The 12,099-nt window shown below is 34.4% G+C and overlaps 1 protein-coding gene across 9 annotated transcripts in view; it reads right to left on the bottom strand.

Annotated features, from left to right (window-relative positions):
- The window catches only part of ARHGAP15 (Rho GTPase activating protein 15), a 619,215-nt gene that overhangs the window by 540,626 nt on the left and 66,490 nt on the right, over nt 1–12,099 (bottom strand). For 7 of the 9 annotated variants that reach the window (XM_047772001.1, XM_047771999.1, XM_047772008.1 and 4 more), the window contains one exon: nt 3,508–3,576. The exons of 1 other annotated variant lie outside the window; for it this stretch is intronic. In XM_047772001.1, coding sequence (XP_047627957.1) covers nt 3,508–3,576 — 69 coding nt within the window. Of the gene's footprint in view, nt 1–1,827; nt 1,917–3,507; nt 3,583–12,099 lie in introns of those variants that run through there. One more of the 9 variants, XM_047772006.1, reaches the window with a different exon arrangement.

A 12,099-nucleotide genomic window follows, 5' to 3' on the forward strand; every position in this document is an offset into this window, starting at 1 on the left:
TAATGCTACTTCTCCAAAGTTATCTAAGCTAAAATAAAGTATTGAGCACAAAGTATTTTCTGTTAGTTAAACTGTCCATAATTTAGGATATTAAGAGTTTCCTTTATTAAGAATTGAGGCTGCAGAGTCAAGACAGACAATTATAGGACAGCAAAACCAACAAATAACCTTAAAGTTAGAAAGGATAATTGAGAAAACCATTTCAGAATATTCTAATTTTTTTTAATACTAGCCATATAGCTCAAACATACCATGAGTTATTAAATTTAAGTAGTAACCATAATTTTAATATTAGAATCATAATTAATATATATTTCATATAAAATTTTTGAGACCCTTAAGGCATTTTTCTTCTTCTTTTTTTGGGGGGCCACACCTGCGGCATACGGAATTTCCCAGGCTAGGGAAGCCATGTCCTTATCGTAACTAGTTGGGTTCATTTTTTTTTTTATCTTTTTGTTTTTTTCTAGGGCCGCTCCGGCAGCACATGGAGGTTCCCAGGCTAGGGGTCTAATCAGAGCTGTAGCCACGGGCCTACACCAGAGCCACAGCAACCTGGGATCCGAGCTGCGTCTGCAACCTACACCACAGATCATGGCAACACCAGATCCTTAACCCACTGAGTGAGGCCAGGGATCAAACCAGTAACCTCATGGTTCCTAGTCAGATTTGTTAACCACTGAGCTACGACAGGAACTCCACTAGTTGGGTTCATTAACCACTGAGCCGTGATGAGAATTCTTATTTTTCAAATATAATTGCATAACATTTGCACATACAAAATTATGTAAAATTGCATATATATTTTTATCACATATACACACACTCATGTAGCTCTATGTTCAGTCTAACTTTTGCCATGTTTCATCAAATACTTCAAAGAAACATTTGCATGTGCAGTACTTAAAGCTCTTTATAATTATTTACACCTACTTGGTTCTGTAAGACAAATTTATAGAGAAGAAACACAATTACCATCCTATTCACCATATAGCTACACTATGTCAGGCCTTATATAAAGTTTTAGTAATAAAACAGTGAGTGAAGAAGCATAGTTCTCCCCTCAAATACCTTAAAGTGCAGTGAGAGAGATGTAAATGGAAACAGGCAGTCTTAGTGTGATTAGAGATAGAGGCAAGTCCAAACTGCTATAGGAAGGCAGAATAAAGAAGGGCTACCTGATTCAAAGTTGAGGAGTCAGAGAAATACCTTGCAGGGAAAATAGCCTCTAAGTTGAGATCTAAATAATTAATGTTGAACAAGCTAAAACAAGAGATTATTATATCTAATTAAGTTTTAAAAGTTGGCTTTCACTATAAATAGCAGTCATGTATTTATTAATATTTGTAATCAACAATATTATTTAAATAAATCTTTAATATCTTATTATTAAATCAATTGACAAGCATGTCTTTTCTGAACAAACAGTAGTGCCAGAAGCAATGTAAGTTGTAAAGGGAAAGTATGATATAATAGAGAAAATACAAGTCATGACCCCTAACTTCAAAGCATTTACAGTATAGCCATGGAACAAGTCTATTACCCATGAAATAAGAGTGAACAACACAAAAGAGTGCTGGGATGAAGAAACTATAATTGTTACAGAAAATCTAAGCTCCTTCAGGGTGAGAGCCACATCTTAATCATGTTACTATTGCTGGCTTGAGGGTATGTATTTGGGAGTAGATAATAAGTAAGGTAAATTAGGGACTGTGAGAGAAGTCTATAAAACTTGATGCTATAGAAAATAGGAAGCTGTTCAAAGTTCTGACAAAAAAAGAATGGAATAATGAAGGTACTGTTTAAAGACGGTGGATGTAGACTTACTTCACAGGATCAGTGGGAGAGGCATGGTGGAAAACAGTGGTGTGAGACCAGAAGCATTTGAAAGTCTGGGAAAAAGTGTGCCTGTACACCTGGAGGAAAAAAAAAGAAAAAGAAAAAGAAAAACAACAAGGGCACCAAATCCATTGTAGAGAACCACCTCAGAAAATGTTGACTTATGTTAAGGGCCATAAGAAAATAAAGGATATAGAGAAAATGTGTTCTAAGCCTACATAAATGTTTGCTATTAATAGAGATAGGCTCAATGGAAAGAGGAATTAATTTGGGAAGAAGGCGATGATGGACTCAGCTTGGGAGATTTCAGTGCTAGAATGATATGGAGCCCTTCAAGATACAATGAGAGAGTGAAGAGAAAGTACACAAGTATAGCTCTCTGTATTATGAATTTGAAAGTTAAAAAAAAAGCATTAACTATTTTATTCATGCACTCACTTAACACATATCTACTGATATTTTACTATGTTCTAGCAATTGTTATAATCATGGCAAGAGTTGCAAACATAGGAGACAATATCCCTGCTATCACAGAACCTTCTGATGAGATGACAAACATGTAAAAGAAACTGTATGGTATGCCACATGGTGGTAAATTCTATGGAGAAAATCAAACTAGGGTGAGAAAAAAGGAGAAGTATAGACAGAAATGTTGTTTTTTTTTCTGTTTTTTTTGGTTGTTGTTTTGTTTTTACTGTTATTCATTCATTTGTATTTAGGGGAGATTAGAGAAGACCTACCTTAAAAGATGTTATTTGAACAGAGATGCAAAGAAAATGAAGGAATCAGCCTTACAAGTTTCTGGGCACCAAGTAAATTATTTTGTGCTAGGCAAAAGAAAGAGAATTGCTTTTTTTTTATCCCCCTGATTGGTTAGATTGCCTTTATATCCTTGCCCATATGATGCCAAGTCAGGATGGGTTGGTACTATTTCAGTGCTTCTTTTCAAAGTTGGGTAATGGTTGTCTTACCCCTAAGCCTTTTGTCACTCTACTGGAGGATGGTGGAATTTTTTTTGTCTCTGTACATGGGTTTCCCTCCATACTCCACTCTACCCTATCCTCATAATCTACATAATCCCCTGATGATTATGTTTCTGATTTACAGGGGAGGAACAAATAGAGATATAGAGAAAATATCTTGCTCCTTTGTTTGTCAAAAGAGAATGCCAACTCAGAATCATCTTCCTTACTTAGTGACTTGCTTTTGACCAAAAGAATGTGGCAAAGTTGATGGGATATCACTTCTACGATTAGGTTGGAAGAGATTTTGACTTTCACCTTGCCAGCAGACTCTCTGGCCTTCTCAGTGTGCATGATTCAAATAAGAAACCTGCCATGCTGGAGAAGCCTAAGTGACAAGGAACTGAGAGCAGCCTCTGGAGAACAGCCCTGGAAGTACTAAATCCTGCTAACAACCGTGTTCATGAGCTTGAAAAACAGATCCTTCCCCAGTGAAGCCTCTAGATGTCATCTCAATTTTAGCTTAAACCTTGATTGTAAATTTTAGAAAGACTCTGAGCTACAACACCCTGCTAGTTATCCCCAGATTCTTGACCCAGAGAAACATGAGATAATAATGTGTGCTATTCTAAGTTGCTGAGTTCTGGGTAGTTTATATTGTAGCAGTACATAAATATTACAGTATTAAAGTGAAATGATCACTTACCAATTGTTCCAATGGAGGAATGACATCTTTTAAGATATGCTGTGAATGATTCCTTCTGTGCCTGGATATCTGGAAAAATATTGACATTTGATACTATTATATTATTTTTTCTTTAGAAAAGGCTTGAAATTATTTAAAAGAGCATAATTTGGTAAGAGAAAATAATGAAAATAATCACATTCAGATTCATTCAAAAAGATAAATGAAGTAGATTTAAATGGGAAGTAAATGTGTTTTGGACATTAGGTATCTGAGTAAAATGTGTTGGTTTGGCTGCAACAATAGCTCCTATTCCATGTGGTCTTCTTACCATGTGACCTTGACACCCCTCCTATCAAATGGAGTGGTCTATATTTTTCATTTTGAAGTTGGGCAGAACTTTATATTTGCCTCAACTAAAACATACGGCAGAAGTGACACTATATGATCCAAATACTAGAGCATAAAAATACCATGCACTCCCCACTAGTTCTCTTGGAACCCTCCCAGCCGCTCCTCTCCCACAGACACAGGCTCTGTTCCTGCTCCTGGTTGCAAATTCTCTCTCTTGTTGGAGCCTGGAGCCCCAGTCTCTGGGCATGGAAAGGTCTGCTTTCCTACCTGCTGCAACCTGTGCAAAGAGGCTTCCAGGGCCAAGGCCCCTTCCTCCAGAGGAGGAACAGAAATCTAGAGTCCTTTTTTTTTTTTTCTTTTCACTTTAGCATACCCTGGAGGAAGATGGGGGATGGGAAGGTAAGGGCTCTGGGCACTGGGTGGTGCTATGATGTGACACTGAATACTGAGTAGTAAATTTGCTATGGTTTGTCCAAAAAAAAAAAAAAAAAAGGTCACTATGTTGGGAAGAAGCCCTAATCATCGCATACAAAGAGACCACAGAGAGAGGCTGCATAAGTATTCTAGCTGACAGACTAGCTGAGGTTCTAGCAGACAGCCAGTATCAAATCACCAATATTGTAAATGTGAAGATATCCTGTTGATTCCTTTTTCCGGTCATTGAGTCACCCTAGCCTTCAAGTCTTCCCAGCAGAGACCTCAAATGATGTAGTAGAAACAAGCTGTTCCTGTTGTGTGTTATCTGAATTTTTGACCAGATTCTGTAGCATACAAAAAAATCATTGCTTTACACCTCTGTGTTTCAGGGTTATCTACAATGTTGAAATAACAACTGCAACTGTAACAAAATATTTAATATTGAAACACTTTGTGTTTATGCTATGATGTGAGCTCAACTTTTTCAGAGTTAATGTGCTATTAATTTTCATGTCTTCTATTACCCATATATATTTAAATACACAATAATCACACAATAGTGCTTTTGGAACAAATTTGTTTAAAAGCTTTATTGTTCTTTCTCCTGAAGAAGCATAATAGACATATTCTATTATAAAACAAAAAAAGAAGGAATTTATAATTAAAATTATATTTTGATCATTTAAAGTAGAAACTCTCATAAATAGTACCATTTCACTAAACAGGAATTTTCTAATACTTTGAATGGAGAGAGTGAAGTGGGGGGATAAAACAGTAGAAAGAGAAAGAAAGAGAGAAACAAAATACAGAGAGAAAGAGACAGAGACAGATGCAGAGAAAAAGAGACATGAGTGTGAGAACTCTCTCTAAAAAAGAACTTTGATGTCAGGCTGTGCTCACTGACACATGCAACAGACAGAAAGGATTAGATGGATGCCTACTAAGATTCTGAGGGAACTGTATTCCCATAGAAAACAGAAGCCCTGCCTAAGAGCCCCATGATTCTATTCAATCCATGAATTCCCTATATACTCCACAAAAACTGGATTATGAAGGCTGTACGACCTTCAAGGAGGCCATTCTCTTCAATGCCCACTTCACATGTGGCCCATGGAAGAGAACAGAGAAGGAAGAGCTTCCAGAAAGCAGAGCCAAAAACCTTGGAGAACAATGGACACAGGGAATTCTCCCAGAAAGAAGAACCAGGAGAGCCAGGACAAATCATCACTTTGTTCTAGTAACTGTTAGCCATTTACCCTTCTTTCCTTTACAAATGAGATAGCTTTTGTTCATTTGTTTGTTTGTTTACTTCCAGATATAAAGTTCTTGCTCTGCCATTGTATATTGCATGTGTTGGGAAAAGCAGAACAGAGATTCTTTTTTTCAAGTTCTAAATTCTTAGCCCCCTGGGGAAAGATTTGGTCTGATGGAGAAAGATTTTTATCACTAAAGATTCTGGAATTAGAACTTGAAGCAGTAACTGGACAGAACTTTTGGTTATCTCCTTTGAGGAGGTCTACAAATGTATTTCTAAGTGTTGGAAGACAGTGGTAAATTGATATATGGGAGGAAGGCAGAACCTGGTGGTCATTCACCAAATTCTCTCTTCTCTTTCTCAGGCACATCTCCAGTCTGCATTTCTCAGTCTACCTTGAAGTTGAGAGTGGTCATGTGACTAGTTTAGACCAATGGAAAGTGAGTAGAAACAATGAGAACTACTCCCCCTCCAATACAATTAACCACTGAGTGCTTTCCTGACAAGGCCTATTTCCTAGTAAACTGGCTGGGAGTAAACAGTAAATGGGCCCTTATGGAAGGATGAAAATGAAAATTGGGAGAATTTGGGGGTCTTGAATCACCATATTGAAAAAATCTAAGCACAGGCCAGGAAAACTCACTTTGTTTTATTTAGTAAACTTTGTGTTTTGAAATAATTTTTACTTAGAGAAAAGTTGCAGAGAGTACAGAGAGTTCAAGTAGAAAATTTCTTTGGAACTTCTATATAATGATAAATAAACTAGTTTGTGATGCTTCATGTGATTTTAGAGAATTTTTATAGCTATGAGCATTACTCTAAATAAGATAACCATGGTTGATGTTCAGTTATCGCTGAAATGAAAGGTCTTTTGCATAAGAAAACTGAGAAGAGAACAGTAGTTAATGGGAGCAATCTCAGAATCAAAACTTCATACCTGTTGTTATTCATTGATATTCATTGATATTTCAGTTTCTCAGCAATGGGAGAATACATATATTTGGTATTTAAGCCTCTTAAAGAACTAGAAATTTATTTTATATTACTATAATTTAGAATTGACTGCTCTTAACTATTACTCTCTATACTAAGATTTATTATCTTCAGTTAAAATTTAGTATACGTATCTTATATTCAACTTACAAGGGTGTGATGGAATTCTAGGATAGAGAGACTCTTCTTATTCAATTTTCTTGCAGGATTTATAGTCCTGGTGAAAAAGTCATTCTCTTGGCCTGTAAGCATCTCAAAATTTTTTTTGAAATTTAATTTTATTGGAGTATAGTTGACTTAGAACGTCTTTGCAGGTGTACAGCAAAGTGAATCATTCACACTTATAAATATATCCATCCTTTTTTCCCATATAGGTTATTACAAACTATTGAGTAGATTTTCCTATGTTTTACAGTAGGTTTTCCTTAAACATCTATTTTATACAGTAGCACCTCAAACTTTAAATGTTAGAGAAAGCAGTAGTATGTTAAGTGTCTCTACATTATCAATTACTGGCACCTGAGAATTCACTTGCGTCGGTTTTACCATATCTTGTATGGCCAAGTTCATGCCATCTTTTGTTCTGCTGCTACTAGGTTTAAATGGGCACAGTGGCCCATCTAAATATTCCCTTGAAGTCACCTATAGAAAGTTTTCTTACAAGGCAATGATTCAAAATGTGTACATATTGCCAGGGGTGCAAGAGATGATTTTAGGTGATAAATGTTTTATTTTTAATTATTATTTACATAATCTTAAGATTTTTTCATTACATTGGTACTGGTATAAAAACAGATATACAGATCAATGGAAGAGAATTCAGAGCCCAGAAATAAATCCACACAGTTATGGTCAATTAATCTTCAACAAAGGAGGCAGTAATATACAATGGGAAAGACAGTCTCTTCAGCAAGTGGTACTGGCAAAGCTGGACAGCCGCATGTAAATCAATGTAACTAGAAACACACCCTCACACTACGAACAAAAATAAACTCAAAATGGCTTAAAGACTTAAACATAAGACATGATACCATAAAACCCCTTGAAGATAACATAGGCAAAACATTTTCTGACATAAACTGTACAAATGTTTTCTTGGTCAGTCTCCAAAGGCAATAGAGATAAAAATAAACATAAACAAATGGGACCTAATCAAATTTACAAGCTTTTGCACAGAAAAGGAAACCATAAAAAAAAAATTAAAACAAACAACCCAAAAAGACAACCTACAGAATGGAAAAATATAGTTGTAAATGATGCAACCAACAAGGGATTAACCTCCAAAATATAGAAACAATTCATATAACTCAATAGCAAAAAACAACCCAATCAAAAAATGGGCAGAAGATGTAAATAGACATTTCTCCAAAGAAGACATATGGATGGCCAGCAGGCACATGAAAAACAGCTTAGCATCTGTAATTATTAAGCAAATGCAAATCGAAACTACAATGAGGTACCACCTTACACCAGTCAGAATGGCCGTCATTGATAAGTCTATAAATAACAAATGCTAGAAAGGGTGTGGAGAAAAGGGTACCCTCCTGTGTTGTTGGTGGGAATGTAAACTGACAACCACTATGAAAAACATTATTGACGTCTCAAAGAAAACTAAATATAGAACTACCATATGATCCAGCTATCTCACTCCTGGGCATATATCTGGACAGAACTATAATTCAAAAAGATACATGCACCCCTATTTTCAAAGCAGCTCTATTCACAATAGCCAAGGTATAGAAGCAACCTAAATGTCCACCAACAGATGAGTGGATTAAAAAGATGTGATGTATGTGTATACACACACATATATGCATACATATGTGTGTGTGTGTGTATATATATATACACACACACACACATATATACACACACACACAATAGAATACTACTTGGCCATAAAAAAGAATGAAATAATGTCATTTGCAGCAACGTAGATCCAACCAAAAATTCCCATACTAAGTGAAGTAAGTCAGAAAGAGAAAGGCAAATACCATATGATATTACTTATAGGTGGAATCTAAAATATGGCACAAATGAACCCAGCTATAAAAAAAAATGGACTTACAGACATAGAGAACAGACTTGTAGATGCCAAGGGGGAATGGGGAGAGAGTGATGGACTGGGAGTTTGGAACGAGGTCCTACTATGCAGCACAGGGAACTATATTCAGTCTCTTGGGATAGACCATGATGGAAGATAACATAAGATAGGGAATGTGTGTGTGTGTGTGTGTGTGTGTGTCACTGGGTCACTTTGCTGTACTGGGTCACTTTGCTGTACAGCAGAAATTAGTGCAACATTGTTAATCAATAATACCTTAATTTTTAAAAATTAAAATTAAAAAAGATTCAGTGGAAAAATGTATGACATCAGAGACATTTATTAGTTACATGAATACATTTTCCATTAATATAAGGTTATTTAACTATGAACAAATCCGACAAACATAACATGTGAAAGACTGAAGTTGGGAAACAAACTTTGATGGGAAGAAATTGAATCAGAAATGACTAGTTACTGAGCACACACTTATTTCATCCTTGAAGAAAAACCATAGGGCTCCATGGTACAAATAAGAATTCAACTTGAAAAATGATACAATAATAATACCACCTGCTAACATTTATTGAATGCTTATTATTTGCCAGGCACTATTCTAAGTGTTTTGCATATATTAACATATTTAATTCTCACCCAAACCTTAAGAGATTGGTGATAAATATTTCATAAAGGTAGAAATAAAGACACAGACGATTTGAGTAACTGAAAATCCACAGCTAGTGAAAGGCATGGGTGATATTTTAAACATGGACCTAAGCCCTCAGCTATTGCACTTTATTGTTTCTCCAACAATATAAATGAATACATAAAAATATATATGTATAAACAGACAGTCATTTTGGGGGAACTACAGAGATCCCCTGTGTGCATAAGTGGATATGCATAAGGTAGAAACATGAAGAGAGCCAAACTTATACATTTGTATACATTTATGCAGGAAGCTAGAAATCAAATTTCAAATCTGTTACGAATAATCTTAATATTCCTTTAGGGGAAGTAATATTGCTGATCATTCCTAAATCAATAAGGTAGCCAATCTATCATGTTCAACCAAGTTATGAAGATTTAGAAGAAAACTTTCATCACCTGTCTTTGCTTTAATGTCTTTCTCAGTTAAGCATTAGGAACAGAAATATGTTATCAACCCAAATCAGATTATGCTGACTGAGAATTACGATTTAGGAAATTCTGGATCTAAAGTTGCTCAACTGTCTTGCATGACTATCAGGAAAACTTAGGGTATTTCAGGAGAACTGTCTTTCTGTCACATACTTAATTGAAATAACAATTGTAAAGAAAATTTGTGGTCAATCACAAACTTATGAGATAAATTTGAAGGGAAAAATGGTTTCTCCTATGACATAATTAAAATAACAGGAAACCTTACAGGGTTTAGGTAATTATTTATCAATAGCTTGTTATTACTATCTGATAAACTTCAAAATTTTTATGGGACACCCTCTTGAGAAACATTCCCACTTAAGACATTAGATGTTTTTATGAACCATTTGTTTTAGCCAGTAAACATTTCATGTTTAGTGTATTCATATGCCAGTAATTTCTATTAGTAGGTGCTTAAAATGTACTTGTTTGTTGATATCATAAAATATCTCTAATTCTGGTATTGAAAATGAACATACTTCATTTTAAACAATCCTATTTTTTTTTCTCCATAGTATCAGAACTTTTAAATGTATCTGACATTTAAAAAAACCTATATTTTGTTCTATAAATTGCTTCTGGATAAGTTTCATAATGCTAGAAGGTTAGGCTCCATTGTTTAATCTTAGGTCCTTTCACTTTTGCAGGAATAGTTAATTAATCATTGAATTTGGAAAACTTAAGTAACAGTAATAAAATGAACAGCAACTTGAACAACTTTTTAAAATGGATTATTTTGTCTGTGAATTATAGAAGTATTTCTTCTAAGAAGGCCTGAAAATAGGCTTTTTAATGTGTTTGATTTCTTTTTTATTTGCAATTAATCTCAAACAGTATACAGATATTCCCTCTAAACATAAGTGAACATGTATGTATATCCACCAGATATTTAAGTGTTCACAGCCTGATTTTTTTTGCTAGTTGTTATACTCTTAAATTATGAAATATTGGCTTCAATATCATTTCACAATTCCTATTTGAGAATTTTATGAATTGCTACTTCTCAATTTACTTCTAGCATTTTAGCAGGAGGAGGCCTTAACAATTCCACATTTCTCTAGCCTATTTATTAAGAATGTCACTTAATAGTTTCTTTTGAGGTGACATGCTTATGTCCTAAATTGTGTTTTCTATCACAGTATTCTGCATCTTAAGCACTGACCTTTCATAATAAATACTTGAGTTGATAGCAACCTTTCCCTTGAGGAGAAAAAAAAAAATACATCTGAACTCATTTTTGTTTTCAGTGATGCCATCTTCCTATTGATTTATTTTTTCCAGTAAATAGAAATGATTTGTAGCCACCATTGGAAAAAAAATTGAAATACAAATGTCTTTTGACTTGGATTTTTTGAACCCAATATTAGGTTAATACATCACTACAATTCTTTTAAGTCAAATCTATGAGATTTTCCTTCTTTATCACCATTTATTGTTCTCCTTGCCTCCACTCCTCTATCCTCTCCAGGCACTTTAACTTTTTAATTGTGCAAAGTGGAAAAATGAAGTGGTCAAGATGTGCAATGAATATTTTTCTTTAAATTATTTTTTTCTTATTATAATACACATCATAATTAAGTTTTTCAGATACATTTTCCTCCAAAAGGATAAATTAGAAAGTCACTTTTTCAAAGTGTCTTCATTTTTTCTTCCATTCCTTAAAAAAAAATCTATTTAAAAATATGAAACTGATGGGTGGGACTAGTACTTGATATATTACAAACTATAAAAATAACAGAATTTGGGCATATTATTTTCCTTGTGTAGGAGGGTCTACTATGAAAGTTATACATAAACATGAAACATTCCACATAGCTCTGATTTTAAATAGATTACCATTTTTGATGAAAGTTTATATCTTGTGGCTTAGAATTGAAATAAAATCACTTGAATAAAAGTATTAGTTTGTTCCAACATTTTCACAGACATGTATTTTTTCTGAGGCATACCTCCCATTAGCAACCTCTCTGGATACTTGGATGAAAAACAGAAATAAATTTGTAGTTAAGTTTAGTTTTTATCTTCACAGTTTCTCAAAAGTTTTTTTTTAATGTATCCCAATTCTTACGTTCGAATCTTCATTTGTTTTGCCAAATCCCTTTTCTTAAAGCTCCTACAATCAGAAGTTAAGGAAAATTAGTGAAGCTTTTTTGGGGTGGGGTGGGTAGGGTGATATGGAGAGCTGGCCAGTATTTCTTCTGCTAACAATTTAATTGTTTAGAAATAATAAACATCAAACTAAGTGATAGCTACTTTTTTTTTTAAACTATGTGTATGTGGTATATACATTGGGAAAAAAAAGGGAAGTTAAGGTAAATGGACGCTACCTTATCATGCATTTAATCTTCTAATTTTACCACTTTGTAGG

This window comes from Phacochoerus africanus, chromosome 3, assembly GCF_016906955.1.
Source record: "Phacochoerus africanus isolate WHEZ1 chromosome 3, ROS_Pafr_v1, whole genome shotgun sequence".
NCBI classification, from domain to species: domain Eukaryota; kingdom Metazoa; phylum Chordata; class Mammalia; order Artiodactyla; family Suidae; genus Phacochoerus; species Phacochoerus africanus.